The 20224-nt window shown below is 43.0% G+C and overlaps 1 protein-coding gene, 1 long non-coding RNA gene and 1 pseudogene across 9 annotated transcripts in view; 2 read left to right on the top strand and 1 right to left on the bottom strand.

The window, feature by feature from the left end:
* Positions 1-10397, bottom strand: part of CRCP (CGRP receptor component) — a 53721-nt gene extending 43324 nt beyond the window's left edge. For 4 of the 8 annotated variants that reach the window (XM_064593067.1, XM_064593066.1, XM_064593071.1 and 1 more), the window contains exons 1-3: positions 10167-10294; positions 9805-9972; positions 185-221 (exon numbers count right to left, since the gene is read on the bottom strand). Coding sequence is in view for 5 of the 8 variants with exons in the window: in XM_064593068.1 (XP_064449138.1) it covers positions 185-221; positions 9805-9808 (41 nt within the window). In the remaining 3 variants the exon portion in view is untranslated. Of the gene's footprint in view, positions 1-184; positions 222-9804; positions 9973-10166 lie in introns of all 8 variants that reach the window. The other 4 variants (XM_045875459.3, XM_064593069.1, XM_064593065.1 and 1 more) reach the window with 3 other exon arrangements.
* LOC123844700 (calponin-3-like) lies at positions 1351-2358 on the top strand (annotated as a pseudogene).
* Positions 10362-19497, top strand: LOC135364577 (uncharacterized). The gene is made up of 3 exons (XR_010411971.1): positions 10362-16943; positions 17498-17549; positions 18372-19497. It is a non-coding gene; the product is annotated as an uncharacterized LOC135364577 (long non-coding RNA).
* Positions 19498-20224: the final 727 nt, after the last annotated feature.

Raw genomic sequence — 20224 nt, 5'->3', positions numbered from 1 at the left:
AGTTTCCCTGAATTACTATGTATAATTTACTAAGCTTATAATTCCAAGTGCCATCTGTCCTACTTTAAAGTGGAAAATCCAAATGAATTCAGTCATTTTAACTAAAACTAATTCAATAATCTTCAGAAGCAAAGGGCAAACTACCAGAGAGGAAAATTCAATAGTTCACTTCAAAGCTATTTACCTCGTAGTTACTGAGCAGCGCAGAATTGGCATCCTTCCTGCAAAATAAAGTAAATCATCATCAGTCTGGGCTCACATTCCTTTGTGGGAATTAAATATCTATAAAATACTTCCTTTATCAAGATTTAGTAGTTCAGTTCAGGAATTCAGGGACTATAACCTAAAACTGAGAAATGTCCTAAGTCCTACTGGTTAGCTGGCAGTGGACAATTTCACAGCAAACTTCCCTCTTTATAGGCATAGTATATTACACATCCATTACTAAGTAGGTGATTGAAATACTATACTTATCCTTAATCTATGTCGGCAGAGTTAAGAGAAGTCAGTCATCTGGGAGAAGTCACTTACAGGAAGAACATGGGGCAAAACCAGAGGGTTAGGAAGGGGCGTCAATAAACAGGGAGGGGGCTAGAATTAACTGGAGAAACAGTGCTGTCTCATCCCACAGCCATGTCCTTTCCCCAGCACCATGTGCCTCCCACCAGTTATTGACATCTTGGGCAGGCAAGTCACCCTGCTGAATCACCAGAAATGGGATCATTAACATTAACATCACTACTGGGAATTCCAGCAATGTCAAGAATCCTGCTAGATATCCAGAAAGGTGTTCATCTTCTCTATCAATTCAGCAGGTAAAGTTCATGTGTCGGTCAGTGGTCAAAGCGTGGTACCCCTGCAATCAAGGCACAATGTCATTTTTCACGTATGAGTGAGCACAGCAACGTGACTTGTATTAAAGTATAATCAAGCCATTCTACAATACCACATCAGAAGTACTTATTGTTTTTAATAGTCTAGAGGCAGTATAGTGTGATAATTAAGAGCACATTTTTGAAATCAGACAAATCTAGGTTCATATTCTAGCTCTGCCACTTATAAGGTATGGGAGTTTTGATGAGTTTATTAATCCCCCTAAGCTTCTCATTTAAAACAAAAAATGGGGAGTGGAGCGGGAGGTTCTGTGGGACCCAGTCGGACCACGCTGCCAAAGCATCGCCCGTACCCACCACGGCCGCCACATCGGGGAGTCTCCTGCACCACCCAGGGGAGCGAGCTCCAAGCATCTCCTGCTGCGGTGCTCCTCAGGGCCAGGAGCGGGGAAGCTGAGTACGAGAAACCCCCAGGCCCTAGACCCAAGGGCAGCCTCTTCCCGCCACCTGAACCACCATGACCCACTTCAACAAGGGCCCTTCTTAAAGGGCCCTCCGCCAAGGTCAAGAACAAGATTGCTTCCAACTATGATCATCAGGCAGAAGAAGATCTTCAAAATTGGATAGAAGAGGTGACAGGCATGAGCACTGGCACCAACTTTCAGTAGGGCTTCAAAGATGGCATCATCCCCTTCGAGCTCATAAACAAGCTACAGCCAGGCTCAGTGAAGAAGGTTAATGAGTCCTCGTTAAACTGGCCTCAGGTGGAGAATATGGGCAACTTTATTAAAGCTATTCAGGCTTATGGCATGAAGCCACATGACATATTTGAAGCAAATGATCTTTTTGAGAATAGAGACATGACCCAGGTTCAGACTATGCTGGTGGCTCTGGCAGGTCTGGCTAAAACAAAAGGATTCCATACAACCACTGTCACTGTAGTTAAGTATGATGAAAAACCAACAAGACGTTTTGATGAAGGAAAATTAAAAGTTGGCCAAAGTGTAACTGGTTTGCAGATGGGAACCAACAAATGCACCAGCCAGGCAGGTATGACGGCCTATGGGACCAGGCGGTATCTTTATGATCCCAAAATGCAAAGTGACAAACGTTCTGACCAGACCACAATTAGTCTGCAGATGAGCAGCACCAACAAAGGAGCCAGCCAGGTGGGGATGTTAGCACCAGGTACCAGAAGAGATCCCTTGGATCAGAAGCCAACATTACAACCAGTGGACAACTCGACAATTTCTCTACACATGGGAACCCACAAAGTGGCTTCCCAAAAAGGAATGAGTGTGTACGGGCTTGGGCGGCAAGTACATGATCCCAAATACTGTGTTGCTCCCACAGAACCTGTCATTCACAATGGAAGCCAAGGAACAGGAACAAATGGGCTGAAATTAGTGACAGTGATTATCAGGCAGAATACCCAGATGAATATCACGGAGAGTACCAAGATGACCACCCCAGAAATTACCAATATGGTGACCAAGGCATTGATTATTAGATTGACACAGAGGGGCTCAGTATTTAGTCCATTGTTTTTATTCAGTGAGAACCAAGCTAGCCTTGAGTAATTTTTATCTTGTCTTCTTAAAACACTAGAATGCTTACTGTACCTAAAAGAAATATTGCCTTACATACATTCCCTTTTCCTTTTTCTGCCTCTTCCCTAAATAGTTGCCTTTTAGTGCTGTAACAATTCAATCCTACAGCAGAAGCAGTAACTCCCATATGAAGTAAAAAGGCATACTGTGAAAGGGGAGTACTCTTGTACAGCCAATTCTCTTATTAAAGACCTATGCTTTTTTTTTTTTTAGGATTTTGTTTATTTGAGAGAGAGAGAGACAAAGCACAAGCAGAGGGAGCGGCAGGCAGAGGGAGAAGCAGGCTCCTCACTGAGCAAGGAGCCTGACGCCGGACTCGATCCCAGGACCCTGGGATCATGACCTGAGCTGAAGGCAGATACTAAACCGACTGAGCCACCCAGGCGTCCCAAAGACCTTTTTTTTTTTTTTGCAATCTACTTAATAAACTGCGATTTTCAAACAATAAGCTTTTTTTTTTTTTAGTTTAGTATCTAGCTAAATGTTGTCTTCACTAAATTTAAGAAGCAGCATTTTAGAAATTTACACATCAATGTCTCTACAGTATTGTTTGCTAATTTTTAAATAAAGTCCTGATCAGGGTACGTTTGTGATTATATGTGGGCTCATTCTCTTACCTAAACTGACAAGATCTTTTCAGGGTGGTGTTTCTAAAGGAGCGTGTACAAAATCGACCTGCAGACATTCAGGTCTGGGTGGTGCGTTTGCTCTTCCTGTTCGTGCCAGTGTATCAATGTAGAGTTGCTCTGTTCTCTTCAACTGTATTTATTGCTGCATTTCTCAGTATAAACTTACCCCACTGTGTTTTTTATAAATAAGTTTTTTTTGAACATTAAAAAAAAACGGGGATAAAGTAGTACCTATAAGTGTAGCCTGGATTCTAAACCAGCTCCACTGAACATTAGGGCTCTGTGAATTTAGGGAAGTTACTTAACCTCTCTGTACTTAAATTTCCTCATCCATAAAATGACAATTGGAGTACTAACCACGTAAGATTTATAGGATTAAACTGAAAGATGTAAAGTACTGGAACACGTAAGTACTCAATAAAAGCCATCTATTATCACTACCTGGGTTACTACCATAACTTCTGCCTACATCCCAAAGCTGTTATGAGGATGAAATGAGACAACAAATTTTAGAAGTGTAGCATTGTTCTTGGTACTTATTAAGATCTTCTTTAATGAAAGCTATCATTTTTTTAAAGATATCACCTCACTGAGTTCTCATGTAAAAACCCTGTGATGTAGGAGCTATTATGATTCCTTCTTTACAGATGATGAAACTGAGGCTCAGAGATTTAAAATTTTGCTTAAGGTCACAAAGAAGCCTAACTGCAGCGGAAGATAACTACGGAACTGTGAAAAAATGAGGCTGGATTAGACAAATGGAAACCAGTACTGTAGAATCCTAAAAATTCAGGAAGCACTCTGGACTTGACATAATGTATAATAAAGACTACTGTTTGTTCCTAAACCGGGGGCGGGGCTATATGATGAAAATGCTGACACAAAATTTCAGAAACATGGGCCAAATAAACGGGAGATTTCTCTGAGCAATCAATAAAGCAAAACAAGCAGGTGATTAACACAAGAACCTGACCTAGGCCTTTGGTCAGCAGCACAGTGATGTCAGCACTCCAATCAAATCAACATGTGAAGCCTACCAAATGCTACTAGACATTCAACAAAGAGCTGGGATTTCACAAAATTGTTGCTTTACCCAAATGACCACAATTGCACTCAGGTCACAAAGAATATCTTATTAAAAAGGAATCTAACACAGGAAGGACAATGCATCATTAGTGATATGATATGGTTCATTTAAAATTGAAAAGGACAAATCAAACCACATGGCATCTTTGCCGACTTAATCAGGAAGTCAGTCCACAAGGCTTCTCCTATCTTTGCTTGAAATTGAGTTAAAACTCCCTGTGTGCCCTAAAGTACACTGTAACTAAGAGATCCCTTCCCAGAACAGACTGGATAATACATAATGTTATACATAATGTATTGAAAATAATACAAATGTTATTTTTCCTCAAGGCTAAGGGATCCATCCCAGGTGCCGTTGTTACAACTTCCTTTCCAAATCATAGCCTCTCCTTTGTCATGCAGAATATTCTATACCTTAGGAAAATCTGTCCTTGGCTATTCCAAGTTATTGCCCCACTGCCCAAGCCAATATTGTCAATGCAAGAATCCGAAGAACATCATCTGTCTTTACTAGAACCAATATACAAAGGAGAGACACTCTCTTGCATGTGTGTTTTAATGAACCTGTGTTTTGGAACCAGGAGAAAAATGGATGTTTAAACAAGTACCGCATCTTGGAGATTCCGGCTGGCGAAGATGATTTATTCAATTATTCTTTTATTAGGAATATAAATAACTTTTTTACTCAGTAAATACTAATGGAATAAATACCAATATATGCTAGGCTTTCCTTTATTTAATAAAATGTCAATAGGCATAAGATCTACCTTTTATGAAATGAACTATGTTCATTTCAGTTTCTAAATGAACTGTGCATTATCAAGGAAAGTTTTTTTTTTTAAGATTTTATTTATTTATTTGACAGAGAGAGATACAGCGAGAGAGGGAACACAAGCAGGGGGAGTGGGAGAGGGAGAAGCAGGCTTCCCGGGGAGCAGGGAGCCCGATGCGGGGCTCGATCCCAGGACCCTGGGATCATGACCTGAGCCGAAGGCAGTTGCCCAACAACTGAGCCACCTAGGCGCCCCTTGAGGAAAGTTTTTTTTGTTTTTTTGTTTTTTTGTTTTTTTGTTTTTTTAAGATTTTTATTTATTTATTTATTTGAGACAGAGAGAATGAGAGAGACAGAGAGCACACGAGAGCGGGGAGGGTCAGAGGGAGAAGCAGGCTCCCTGCCGAGCAGGCTCCCTGCCGAGCAGGGAGCCCGATGCGGGACTCGATCCCGGGACTCCAGGATCATGACCTGAGCTGAAGGCAGTCGCTTAACCAACTGAGCCACCCAGGCGCCCTTGAGGAAAGTTTTTAAGACAGCTTTTATCCTACTATAACCACCACTAAGTGGAAGGTTGCTGGGAACAGGAAATGGTAAGACTGGACAGACAACTTAATCGAGTGATCTCATTTAACAGCAGTGATGATGATGTGATGTACTGAGAAAGACACATCCCTTACAATAATCCTGTCAAAGAATGTCTAATTTTAATCTAGCCATGAGGATATAACCAGACAAACCCAAGTTGAGGAACATACTTCAAAACAACTGGTTTAGGTTCTTCAAATACCAATGTCATTTATAACAATGTCAATGTCACAAAAACAGGCTAGGAAACGGTTTTCAGAGTAAAGGAGATTAAAGAACTATGACAACTAAAAATATGATTATTGACTGGATCCTGAATCGGTGGTTAAAAAAAATCTAGCTGGGGTGCCTGGGTGGCTCAGTCGGTTAAGCGGCTGCCTTCTGCTCAGGTCATGATCCCAGGGTCCTGGGATCCAGCCCCACATCAGGCTCCCTGCTCAGTGAGGGGTCTGCTTCTCCCTCTTCCTCTGCCCTTCCTCCTGTTTTTGCTCTCTATCTCTCAATGAATAAATAAAAATCTTTAAAAAAAATCTTGCTAAAATGACACTGTTTGGACAACTGGAGAAATTTTGTATTTTAATAATATTGGTACATCAATGCTAAATTCCCTGGGTGTGACAATGGTATTGCAGTCAAACAGAATACATTTTTAAGACTGGGTAAAATGACATGATACCTACAACTCTGAAATGATAAGAGTAGAGAGAGAGAGAGAGACAGTGTGTAGAGAGAGAGAGAGAATGTATATGTTTGTAAGAGAGATAAGGCAAACATATCAAAATGTTAACAAAGGGGCGCCTGGGTGGCTCAGTTGGTTAAGCGACTGCCTTCGGCTCAGGTCATGATCCTGGAGTCCCGGGATCGAGTCCCACATCGGGCTCCCTGCTCGGCAGGGAGTCTGCTTCTCCCTCTGCCCCTCCTCCCTCTCATGCTCTCTCTCATTCTCTCTGTCTCAAATAAATAAATAGAATCTTTAAAAAAAAAAAAATGTTAACAAATGGTGACTCTAGATAGAGGATATAAAGATATGGGTTTGGAATTTTTCAAGCTAAAAAGTTGAGAACAATGGAAATGTAAAACTAAAGAATTCCATAAGGTTGAAAAAAGACATTAGTATACCCTAAAATTGAAGACATAAAATGCATTTTCCTCCAGTGTTTTTTTAGGGTGACTATAATCTGTCAATTTTATTTTATTTTTTTAAAGATTTTATTTATTTATTTATTTGACAGAGAGATAGTGAGAGCAGGAACACAAGCAGAGGAAGTGGGAGAGGGAGAAGCAGGCTTCCTGTCAAGCAGGGAGCCCGATGTGGGACTCGATCCCAGGACCCTGGGATCATGACCTGAGCCGAAGGCAGACGCTTAACGACTGAGCCACCCAGGCACCCTAATCTGTCAATTTTATATTTACAAGCTGTTGTTCCTACTGAGCAGGAACTGTCTGCTCTATATATAGCTTGCATTTCAGTAGACTTCTAGAAACTGCCCACCTACACAAAACTTCATGTTTTCCTATAGGACTCAGACTAGTACTGATTTTAATTACAGGTGTTTAAAGCAAATATTCCAAGTGAATTTTAAAGATTGTTTGAATCTATATTTACAGGCAGGCAGTCATTTAATGTCCTTAAGTAACGAATTAATTGGCTGAAGTTGACTTGCTATTTGAAATACAACCTGTAAATTTTGCTTAACTTGCTGAGTCAATTTAATGGATGTAAACAACTACTTTGGAAAACCGAATTCTGAATAAACAGAACAAAATGATCTATTGGCAGATTTTCTTTAGACACATACACATGCAAACAGCACCTTTTAATTGCCACACAGTTAACTTACGCACGCAATGACGAACAAAACTACTCAAATTCTCCTATGTTCAACCTATGTTATTGATTCAAGTCATGTTCTGAAAAACTAAACTCAAGTACAAGAAAACTGGGCAGATTTCAAAGTCAACAAACTTAATCTGTAGCATTCTCCTAGGAGCTAGCAAACAAGTATCCTCTTTCCAGTCCTATTACCGAACTGTTACAGGACGGACCTATTAGCTAACTTCTCCAAATCTCAGTATTTCCAGCTGTAAAATGAAGGAAATTCTTACAATGATTTAAAAAAGATGATACAGAAGATAATCCATTTTCCCTAACTATGTATATTAAGTTCAAGAATAAAAGAGTGAACACAGAGGTGCCTGGGTGGCTAAGTTGGTTAAGTGTCTGACTCGTGGTTTCACCTAAGGTCATGAGCTCAGAGTCCTGGGATCGAGCCCCATGTTGGGCTCCTCTGAGCTCAGCACGAAGTCTGCTGGAGATTCTCTCCTTCTCCCTCTATCACTGCCCCCCCCCCCCAGCCGCTTGCACACGCATGTGCGCATGCTCGCTCTCTCTCTCTCAAAGCCATCCCAGAGTAAGTGAGTTTATACAGGGTCATATAGGTCCTAGTAAGGAATGTAGATTTCCTCTTAGTACAACAGAAAGTCAATGAAGGGTTTTATAAAGGGGGTGAGTTGATCCAATTAATATTTTTTTTTTTAATTTTGTTTATTTGTCAGAGAGAGAGAGAGGGAACACAGCAGGGGGATCAGCAGGGAGAGGGAGAAGCAGGCTCCCTGCTGAGCAAGGAGCCAGATGCGGGACTCAATCCCAGGACCCTGGGATCACGACCTAAGCCAAAGGCAGATGCTTAACCAACTGAGCCACCAAGGCATCACAGAACCAATTAATATTTTAAGATCACTCTGGCTGCTGACTGGAAAACAGAATGGAGGGGGACAAGAGTGGAAGCCAAAGGCAACTGCTTAATCTGGACCAGAGATGACAGACTACAGAATTAGCAATGGATATGGTAAAAAGTAACTACACACAAAATATATTGAAGGTGAAGATGACAGGACTGGCTGATGGACTGGATTTAGGGGTGAGGAAGGAGGGCTAGATTTTTGGACTAAACAATTGGATGGATGATGAGAGAAAAGGGCTAGAACTATACTTTTGGGAGTTATCAGCATATAGATGAGTAAAATGACCAAGAGAGAGAGTGTGGAGAGGAAGGGTCCCAGGACTGAGCACTAGGACACCTCAACATTTAGAAGCCAAGCAAGGGAGGAAGGACAAACCAGGGAAGGAGACTGAGAAGTAGTCCTTGATGTAGGGGGAAATGCAGACAGCATGTAACAAAGCCAAAAGAGTTTCAAGAGTTTTTTGTTTTGTTTTTTTTTAAGTACAGTAGATACCCAGAGTTTCTGTATCAACTGCTGCTAAGAGATCAAGAAGGTTGAGGGCAGAAAATCAACCTTTGAATTTAACAAGATGGAGGGCTCAGGTAATCATCACAAAACCCATTTCTGTAGACTGGTGAGGATGAAAGCCCAACAGAATGATTAAGAATGAGGGGATAAACAACACTTCCAGTTTTGTAGTAAGGGGAAGCAAAAATGGAGCAATAAGTGGACATGAATGTGCGGACAAGGGATTTTTTTAAGATGGATAAATTAAAGCGGGATTGCATAATGACAGGAACTGCTCTAGTAAAGAGGGGAAAATTGGTAATAATAGCTTGGGCTAGAGTAATATAACTGAATGTTTTTCAAGATGCAGATTAAGCCCCATTAGTGGACTACAAAATCAATTTAGTGGGTCAGCATTCTTTTTTAACAAAAGAGACAGTATCAGAGTGCATATAGTAAAAGTATTGTTTCATGATGCTTTCATTTCAGTTACATATACATATTGTGTTTTTTAAAAATCTGCGAAATAGGCGCGCCTGGGTGGCTCAGTCGGTTAAGCGTCTGCCTCCGGCTCAGGTCATGATCCCAGGGTCCTGGGATCGAGCCCTGCATTGGGCTCCCTGCTCAGCGGGAAGCCTGCTTCTCCCTCTCCCACTCCCCCTGTTTGTGTTCCCTCTCTCCCTGCGTCGTCTCTGTCAAATAAATAAATAAATAAAATCTTTAAAAAAAAATAAAAATCTGCGAAACAGTAGTATATAGGACCATTAGATAGGTAAAAGAACACAAAGGAAAATGTATTAAATAACCAACGCCAAAGAGAACACAATATAGTTGTGCCTACAAGTTAATGTCAGCCATGAAAAAACCCACATGCGGAGTAGTTGCAAAAACTTCCATCTGCACTCGGAACAATAAGCAAACATCACACACAAGTACTGTTCCTGTGGTCTCAGTCCTGGCTCAAGCTCTTCCTTCTTCCCAGAAAATGTGACCCTTCCATAGCAACTTCTGAGTGAGGGCAAGGCTCTATCCCCAAGCACTATCCCAGCACTTACCCATCTTTTCTGCAAGTACTTCCAGGGCGGACGCGGGGCTTTACACGCTGGGACACCGGGCCGAGCTCCCCACGGTGACCCAAAACACGCCAGGAAATGAATGAGGGAGGGAGCAGGCACACTGAAAGGCCGCCAGGTCAAGTCGCACTGGGTCTCGCGTCCCAGGCACTGGGTGCGAGTAGGGACGAAGGTTCGTAGGGGCAGAGCGAGGGTCCCCTTCCTCCCAGCGTCCCACCCCAAGGCTTTCCCCCAAGCCCGTACAGGGTGCCGCCCCATGCCCGCGTCCCTCGGCTCCCCTCGGCCCAGCAGTCCCCAGCTGTGGTCGTCTGCGCAAGGCCGGGAACGCGCCCCTGACGACTTACACTTCCATGTCGGTCCCGCGTCGTCGCCTCCGGCCGCCAGCAAACACCAGCGTCACACCACGCCGCCGCGGCTACCGCAGTCCGCGCCGGGCACCCGTCGCCGGATCTGCGCGCCGCGGGGTACGTCGGGATCGCCGCGCTGCACGCCGGGATCGCCGCGCTGCACGCCGGGATCGCCGCGCTGCACGCCGGGATTCTAGCGGACCAGGCGGGCATCTCTGCGCGGTGCAACTGCGCCGTGCTGTTCGCCCTGCTGGACTTAAGACTGTTAAACTTATGCAGGCAGGACTTACTTAGCTCATGTTTTCTTGGTCTGGGTGATATCAGAGTATTAATAAACTAAATTTCCAGAGAGATAATCGGGTTAGTAGCCCTCTGTAGCGTTAAAATCCCAGCCGTCAGAGAATAGTGATGGCGAGGGGCGAGGCGGCTCTGGGCTGCTGGAAATACTGTCTCAGGATTTCGATGTTGGGTGCGCGGTGTCCCGTTTCTGAAAATTCGGTGAGTTGTACACGTATGTACACTTCTCTGTAGGTATGTTATAACTGAATAAAACGTCTCAAGAAGAAAAAAAAAGAACTCAGGCTCCCTTCTCCCCATTCTTCCTTGAGAGGTATTTGGCAAAAAACAAACAAAAAATACAAAAAGCCAAGGACAAGCACAGACTCTGATCTTCCCGCCTTTCTAGGAATTTATCCAAAGGGAATTATCAAATGCTTGAAGAAAGATGGTTGTGTAGTGATTCTTTTTTTTTTTCCCGGGGAGACGGCCTCAATGTCCCATCAGTGAGGAATTAATAAATCATGTTTCAGGCATACAGTACTTTATATGCAGCCATGAGAAATGATGTTGTATACTTGGTATGCTGGGGAAATGCTCAAGATAGGGTTTTTAAAAGATAGAAAATGATGTTGGTGTGACTAATATTCTAAAGAAAAATAATACACAGGGAAAAAAACACCTAAAGGTACATGAGGTAAAGCCACCTAATCTACTATATTTTATGTCTTAAAAGAACAGACATGGAAGGTTCATGTCCATTATCTTCAAAAATTTTTGGTATATCTGAAAATATTTTTTTTAAGATTTTATTTATTTATTAGAGAGAGAGAGAGCACAAGCAAGGGGAGCAGCAGGCAAAGGGAGAGGGAGAAGTGGGCTCCTCCCAGGGAGCCCAACTCCCTCCCAGGACCCAGCTGAAGGCAGACACTTAACCAACTGAGCCACCCCAGCGCCCCTGAGAATATTTCTTTAAAAATCTAAAGATGATGAGTCAATTTCTAATTTTTTTCTCCTTTTTTATAGTTCTATCAGTTATTATTTGCTAAATCCATTCGCTTTGCAAGGCCCTTGCTAAGTGCTTTGTTATTCCATTATATTAACAGGTAATGGTGCAGGCTTTGCAGTCAGGTGCCCTGTGATTCTGTTCACCTACATCACTTTCTTAGAGTGATGACCTTGGGAGATTACTTAACCTCTCCTAACCACAATTCCCTAATACGTGAATCATAGGTCTGTTTGGTAATCTTTATAAAGTACCCAGCATATAGTAAGTGCTCAGCAAATACTAATTACTGTGACAGTACAACTATGACACTCAGGTAGATTCTGTTGTTATTCAAATTTTACTATTGAGGAAATTGAGGCAGGCTTGGAGAGATTATGATTTACCCAAGGTCAGTCATCTAGGAACTTGTCCAGTAGGGGTTCAAACTCAGGCAATTTGAATAAAGATAAGGAGTGTATTAAATTGTTAATAATGACTGATGATTAGTTAGTAAAACATGTGGATAGCAATAAAAAGGAATGGAGAACTGATACAACATGGATGACCCTCAAACACGTGCCAAGTGAAAGAAGCCAGATACAAAAGACCACATCCTATATGATTCCATTTCTATGAAATGTCCAAGACAGGGAGTAGATTAGTGGTTGCTTAGGGTTGGGAGAGGGGCAGGGGCAGGGATGGCAGCTAATGGACGCAGAATTTCTTTTGGGGGGAAAAAATGTCCTAAAATTAGATTGTAATGGTTGCCCATCCCTGGGAATATACCAAAAACACTGGATTATATACTTTATTTTTTTTTAAAGAATTTATTTATTTGACAGAGACACAGCAAGAGAAGGAACACAAGCAAGGGGAGTGGGAGAGGGAGAAGCAGGCTTCCCGCTGAGAAGGGAGCCTGATGCGGTGCTCGATCCCAGGACCCTGGGATCATGACCTGAGCCAAAGGCAGACGCTTAACGACTGAGCCACCCAGGCGCCCCTGGATTATACACTTTAAATGAGCAAACTGTATAGTCTCTGAATTATGTATCAAGGAAGCTGTTAATTTTTTTTTTTCCTGGTGTTTGCCTGTGGGGATTACATAAGAAGAGAAATGAGACAAAGTTTTAGCATTTAACTTTGCATATTCAGAATTTTAAAAATGTGTTTTCAATGCACATGTTATTTTTAATTACAAAAATATTATTTTAAAAACAACTAATTTGGGGATGCCTGGGTGGCTCAATCGGTTGAGCATCTCCTTTCTGCTCAGGTCATGATCCCAGGGCCCTGGGATCGAGTTCCACATCAGTCTCCTTGCTGGGTGGAGAGCCTGCTTCTCCCTCTGCCTGATGCTCCCTCTGCTTGTGCTCTCTCTCTCTCTCTCTGACAAATAGATAAATAAAATCTTAAACACACACACACACACACACGAATTTGGGGCACCTGCGTGACTCAGTTGGTTGAGCATTGACTCTCGGTTCTGGCTTAGGTCATGATCTCAGGGTCGTGAGATGGAGCCCTGCGTCAGCTCTGTGCTCAGCATGGAGTCCACTTGAGATTCTTCCCCCCTCCCCCTCTGGTCCCCCCTACCTCAAGCACACACGTGTGCATGCGTACACTTTCTCTCTCTCTCTCTCAAATAAACAAATCTTTTTTAAAAAAACCCCAACAACTAATTTACTTTAAAAAATCAGCAAATAAATAAAATGCTACCCTAGACCCAGCTGGCCTAATTTGTGTAGAAGGTCCCCATACCTGCTTTGAGGACAGCAGGCCCCACAGATAAGCACTAAAGATGTTCATTGTGCTATTCACTTAGCAAATATGTAGTGATGACCCATTTGGTAGTGATGATACACATGTGAATAATATGCACCTCCTGCCCTGGCTAGCTGACAGCCTAGTTGGAGAACCAGCTCTGGACATCAACAACTACAATACACAATGTTTAGACACAATGAAGCAGAGGAGAGAATGACTAATGAGGTGGAGAGGCGTCCCAAAGCCAGGGGTGTTTGAGCTGGTTGTGGGGAGGAGCACCCAAGGCCAAGGCTTCAGGGATGGGCTTCCACAGAAGAAAAGCTAGTGCCTCTCTGGGGGCCCCATGAAAAAATAGTTAAGCTCCAGGGTCTCCAAAGGAGGCCACCCTAAGACTTCGGGGCCATATGCACCCTTCTGATGCACCAAAGTAGAAAATGTAGGGGAGACAAGCCAGGCAAGGCTTTCATTCTTCTGAAGCAGATAAATCCTAGACAGCACTCAGGTCTGTGCTGAAATGGCTGTTGTCCATTGTCTGAACAGTCCTGGACCCTCAAGTTGGCAATGAGGATGGATACAGAAGGTTTGCCTATGGTCAAGGCCCTGAAGGAAACACCAGCAAAGTCAAGTAATGTGATTTCTTTTTTAGCATCGCAGGAGCAGGAATTGTAAACCCTTGGTGACCTTCAATCATGGGTTGTATTCCTGGATACCCACAGGAATGAGGCTGTCAAGTGTGATGGTTACAGATATGGGCTCTGTGGCCAGAGAGACTGGGTTAAATCCAGTACCTACCTTACAGAGTCAGCGTGTTTAGAGTGGCACCTGGCAAGTGGCAAGCATGAAAAAAAATATGAACTATTATCTTCCCATATATCCAAAGCAAGGAAATAAGATTTTGGATGAAGAAAGCGTTAAGTATATGGTGATATGTGGATGTCATCTAGTTCCCCTCATCGCAGATATACTGTCCATCTTCTTGGAAACATCATGAAGACTCTCATTACCCACCTTACCTTGGAACAGTTGACATGAGTTGAGTTAAAGGCTTCTAGTGAGTAAGAAAATATGTTACACGGCAGTGCGGGACTTGGAGGGTGGGGTGAGAATGAGTGATCAGCCCCATTCAAGGGCATTTTCCATATGGTAGGCAGAAAGACATCCCCAAAGATGCCCACACCCAAATCCTCCAGAACCTGTAGATATATTACTACATATGCCCAAAGGGACTTTCCAGATGTGATTAAGGTTATGGACCGTATGATGGCAAGATTATCCTGAATCATTTGGATGGGCCCAATCTAATCATATGGATCCTTCCAAGAGGAGAATCTTTGCCAGATGATTTAGAGGGAGGTGGAATTATGGAAGAAGAGTCAGACAGATGCACCTGTCCTGGTTTTGAAGATGGAGGAAGGGGCCATGAGCCAAGGAAGGTAAGTGGCCTCTAGAAACCAGAAAAAGCAAGGAAAGGATTCTCCACTGAGCCTCCAGAAAGGACTGCAGCCCAGCCAACACCTCAATTTTAGCCCTGTGAGACCCATGTAAGACTTCTAACCTATAGAATTGTGAGATGGTAGAGGCGCCTGGGTGGCTCAGTCGGTTGAGCATCTGACTCTTGATTTTGGCTCAGGTCATGATCTCAGGGTCCCAGGATCAAGCCCCGCATCTGACTCCCCGTTCAGCAGCAAGTCTGCTTGTCTCCCTCTCCCGCTGCCCCTCCCCCTGCTTGTGCTCTCTCTCGCTCTCTCTCGCTCTCTGAAATAATAAATAATCTTTAAAAAAAGAATTGTGAGATAACAACTTTGTGGGAGTTGTGCGGTAGTTTATTACAGCAGCAATGGGAGATGAATACACTCCCATGCAAATCCTCTCTTCAGTGCAGACTGTCCTGTTTATTCACTGTCCACAGTCACAAAAAGCTGCTTCTCCATTTCTGTCTCTACCTTCTCTGCAGGAGGCTGAGTACCCCTCAGACGACTCCTAAGATAGAGCCACATGTCTCACGGTCTCGGATGTGTGCAAGTGCACGCGTGAGCACACCCACAGCTCTAGGCCCCCCTCCTGTGGCTGCCGCTAACCTCGTCGCAGTAATGGTAGCAGGGCAGGGTGCTATTGTTCCCAGGCCCTAAGGCCTGGCCTCCTGCCTCACACCATTGCTGTAGGTTTCCTTAGGCTCCCTTAGTTTATTTTCATTCTCTGGCTGCTGGAGTCTGTGGGGCCAGGTGGGGGGACAGTCAGAATGTAAGGCATAGCTCTGTGCCCTTCAACCAAGCAGGAGACTTCACTCTGCACTCTTGGGAGGGAGCTTTTTCCCTGGAGGCTCCTTTGGTCTCAGTCCCATCTCCAGCCCAGGCAACCCAAGCCTGACTCCTGGGGCCTCTACCGTGAGCTTACACAGTTCTCTGAAACTTATATAGTTCCCTGAAAAGTACTTAGAACAGTGCCTGGCATTTAGTAAGCACTGCATAAGAGAGCTTATAAACAAATATCCTACATATGTTCTGTCTGCTGTCTCGTGTGATTTGTATAGCATAGGGATTAAGAACACAGATGTTAGGGTCAGACTGCTGGCCTTCGTTTGGATCCTGTCTGCCCCACCTACTAACTTTATGACTTAATCTTCTAAGTATCTTCTAAATTTCCCTGTCTATAAAATGTTGATAATTCTATTTACCTCCTAAGATTAAATGTGATGATAAACATGCAGTGGTTTTGAAGCATGTCTGCAAATTTAGCAGGGCTAAAATTGCAAATAAAACTCTTCCTTCACAGGGTGGAGACTAATTCCCCACCCCCCCATCTTGAATACAGGCTGGAATTTTGACTCACTAGTACTGAACAGAAGGCTGTTGAAAGTGACACCACGTGACTTCTGAGGCTGAGGCAAAAAGGCTATGCAGGTCCCATCTGGCTCTCTCTCTCAGGACATGGGTTTTAAAGCCCTGAGTCATCCAGGAAGAAGTGTGGCTATCTTCATACCACTAGGCTGGAGGCACCACATGGAGAAATCACACACTTACACAGACTTTTGCAGCCCCCAGCCATTTGAATCTTCCCAGCTCAGGCATCAGACCTGTGACTGATGAAGCCTTTGAAATGACCCCAGCTCAAGTCAGTGTCTGATTGCAATTCCATGAGAAACCCTTACCCAGAACCTTCTTGCTGAGCCCATTCAACCTCCAGAGTGATCAAAAGTAATAATAATTCTTACAGTTGTTGTTTTACAATTTGGGTTGTTTTGTTACACAGCAATAGGTAACTGATATGCACATAAAGCACCTCGAACATGAAAAGCATGGAGTAAATAGTAGTCCTAATTCTTATTACTTCAAATTAGCACCATCCTGGCCCACTAGGGCTTCATTTATTAATAATGGCAGCTACAATTTCTTGAGTACTTAGTATAAATCAAGCATAGTCCATATGCAATTTCTTCTTCACTCTGCATGAGTATCATTATCCCTTTTTTACTGAACCTCCAAGGGGTTAAGTAATTACCTGAGGCTACACCCAAGGAGTAATGTGGCTTAGATTCAACCCTTGGCTCCTCTGACTCTCAGAGCCTGTTGTAAAGCATACTCCAGTATAGTAACTGCCACTTGAGTCCTTCTAAAATGCTGCCCATGCTGAGTCCTCTGCCCAGGCTGGACCACCAACAGCTATCTCCATGAAGAGCTAACAGGACTGGGGCTCTTGCCATCCCCTGCAGTGTTCTTTCAGGTTGACTTCTGCACACTTGACATCAGGTATGTATGGTCAATCATAATTCAGCAAATGAAGAGTATAGCAACTGACAGGCCCAAGACTCCTTGTCCAACTTTTGTTTTCACTGCAAGGACTGGAAAGACAGTTGATTGCCATGTAAGATTTCATGATGTTCCTGTTAGCCAGTTGTTCACTTGATCCCTCAGGTAATTAATTTCTGATGAATCAAACTTTTGACATGATCCCTAGACCAATGTTATCGCTGTCCTGCACATTACATGACCTTTGTGGCCAGACTAATGGGGTTCAAGTCCCAGCTCAGGCACTTCCTAGCTGGGTGTTGTTGGGCAAGTCACTTAATCCCTCCCAGACTCAGTATCCTCATCAGTAGACTGGGACTAATTATAGCATTGACCACAAGGGATGGTTGTGAAGATTTAAGGAGATAATCAATATGTAAGGTGTTTAGCAAGAGCCTGGCACACAGAACTCAAGGCGTCTTAGCTATCATTGTTATTCTGTGTTTATTGCCCTATTTATATATAGAAAACACCCCAGCCTAACTTTAAATTGTTTCTTTAACTTCTTCCCTCAGGCAGGAGCCAGAACTTGGAATTTCCTAGATGATGCTCAGGAGGTGTGATGAGGTAAGAGCCTTGCCCTTTCCTCCTTGTTTCCCCTTCTCCTGAGAGTTCAGTTTTTGTTGTCAATAACAGCAATGACAACACGTGTACTGAGTGCCAATTATGTAGCTGCCAGACCCAGTCTTGAAACTGTATATATATTATTAACTCAGATCTCACAACAAATCATACAGGCAAGATATTTTTACTCACTTATTCATCCTTTTTTTTCATTTAACAAATAGTTATCGTGTTCCTTCAATGATCTGGGTACTTGAAATGTATTAAAGAATAAGACAGGGAGCTCCTGGGTGGCTCAGTCGGTTAAGCGTCTGCCTTCAGTTCGCGTCATGATCTCAGGATCCTGGGATCAAGCCTCACATCAGGCTCCTGCTCAGCGGGGAGTCCGCCTCTCCCTCCCCCCTGCTCATGCTCTCTCTCTCAAATAAATATATATATATTTTTTTTTTTATTTTTTTTTAAAGATTTTTTTAATTAATTTATTTGAGACAGAATGAGAGAGAGAGAGTACATGAGAGGGGGTGGGGCTAGAGGGAGAAGCAGGCTCCTCGCCGAGCAGGGAGCCCGATGCGGGACTCGATCCAGGGACTCCAGGATCATGACCTGAGCCGAAGGCAGTCGCTTAACCAACTGAGCCACCCAGGCGCCCAAATAAATATATTTTTTAAAAAAATAAACATAAAAAAGATCAAATAGGCATTTGGATGTAGAAGTTTTCCCTCCACTTTACGGTAAGTGACTGAGTTAGGATTTAAACCAAGTCTGACTCCACCACCTTATCTCTTGTGTTAAATATCTGCCACCGGATTTTTGCTCCTGACCAAGATGGACTCAGTTGGACCTGATTTACCATCATGCATGAAACAACCAAAAAAAAAATTAAAAAGACAAAGTACATGAAAGAAAGATTTTTCAATGAAAGATGGTGATTTCTGAGAGACAGAAACAAAAGGAGTGAGCCCTATAAAAATCCAGCTTACTATTTTGAGAAAGTTCTCAGGACATGATACAGGGAGGCAGAACTGAGGCAGAGTCTGGCAGAGTCTGGCAACTCCCTGAGTTGAGAAGACAAAATGGACAGCAAGAGAGACAGAGGCTTCTAGAGTTCATAAAACAGAGTAACAGAGAGAAGAAAACCATACAGAGAGAGGTCTCTGAAGATCTACAGAGGGTCCTCCTCAAGTATTCAGTGGATCACTGAATCAATGCATGCATGTGAGGAAACGGAGTATGGGGGAAAGATCAATCCAAAAGGAATAAAGGAAACAGTGCCTGTTTCTGCGAATCAGACTGGGAAAACTTATAATTCATTGGGTGGAGTATTGAGGAAAATCTTCCCTCATTAATGGGAAATGATTAGCTCCAGACTGAGCATTGCTACTGACCTGCATAGCAAATAATGAAAGCAAAACCCAAAAGGATCCAACTGTTTCCAAGTAATCTAACTGCATCCCAGAGCAAAACTCAAGATTTATAGGAATACAAAAATATCCAACACCTAACCAGATAAAGATCCAACGTCTAGCATCCAATCAAAGACTGCTAGGCGTATAAAGAAGCGAGAAAATATGACTGATAATGAGTAGATTTAAAAAATCAGAGAAAGACATTAAAACAGTTATTATAGGGGCACTTGGGTGGCTCAGTTGTTAAGCATCTGCCTTCGGCTCAGGTCATGATCTCAGGATCCTGGGATCGAGCCCCACATCGGGCTCCCTGCTTGGCGGGAAGCCTGCTTCTCTCTCTCCCATTCCCCCTGCTTGTGTTCCCTCTCTCGCTGTGTCTCTTTCTGTCAAATAAATAAAATATTAAAAAAAAAAAAACAGTTATTATAACTGTATTCCATATGCTTAGAAAGTTAAGTTGAGGACTTGAATGGACATTTCTCCAAAGATGATATAGAATGGCCAAGAAGCATTTGAAAAGATGTTCAACATCACTAATCATGAGAGCATGCAAATCGAAACCACAATAAGATATTACCTCATACCCATTAGAATAGCTATTACTAAAAAAACGGAGAATAATAAGTTTAGTGAACTTTCAATCTTTTTGAACACTTGGTGGAATTGTAAAATGGTACAACTGCAGTGGAAAACAGTATGGAAGTTCCTCAAAAAATTAAAAATAGAACTAACATATGATCCAGCCATCTCACTTCTGGGTATATATCCAAGAACTGAAAGCATCACACATGAAATCCTAGGGTCTTGAAGAAATATTTGCACACCCATGTTCATAGCATCATCATTTACAATGTATCAGTATAGATGTATTAGTCAGGGTTCTCCAAAAAACAAAACCAATAGGATATATATTTTAGAAGATTTATTATAAGGTGGCACCTGGCTGGCTCAGTCAATGGAGCATGTGACTCTTGATCTCAAGTTGTGAGTTTGAGCCCCATGTTGGGTGTAGAGATTACTTAAAAATAAAACCTTAAAAAAATGATTTATTATAGTAATTGGCTCATGCAGTTATGGAGGCTGAAAAGTTCCACAATCTGCCATCTGCAAGCTCCAGACCAGGAAAGCCAGTGATATAATTGGGCCCAAGACCTGGGAACCAGCAGGCTGATGGTGTAAGACCTGATCTGAGTCTGAGAGCCTGAGAACCAGGAATGCCAAGAGAAGATGGGTGTCTCAGATCAGGCAGAGATAGACCAAATTCACTCTTGT

This window comes from Mirounga angustirostris, unplaced genomic scaffold (assembly GCF_029215605.1).
Source record: "Mirounga angustirostris isolate CCGP_5_RB_7025 unplaced genomic scaffold, mMirAng1.0.hap1 SCAF_5, whole genome shotgun sequence".
NCBI lineage: Eukaryota > Metazoa > Chordata > Mammalia > Carnivora > Phocidae > Mirounga > Mirounga angustirostris.
Note: the sequence above shows the minus strand (reverse complement) of the source record. Positions and strands in the feature narration are given on the sequence as shown.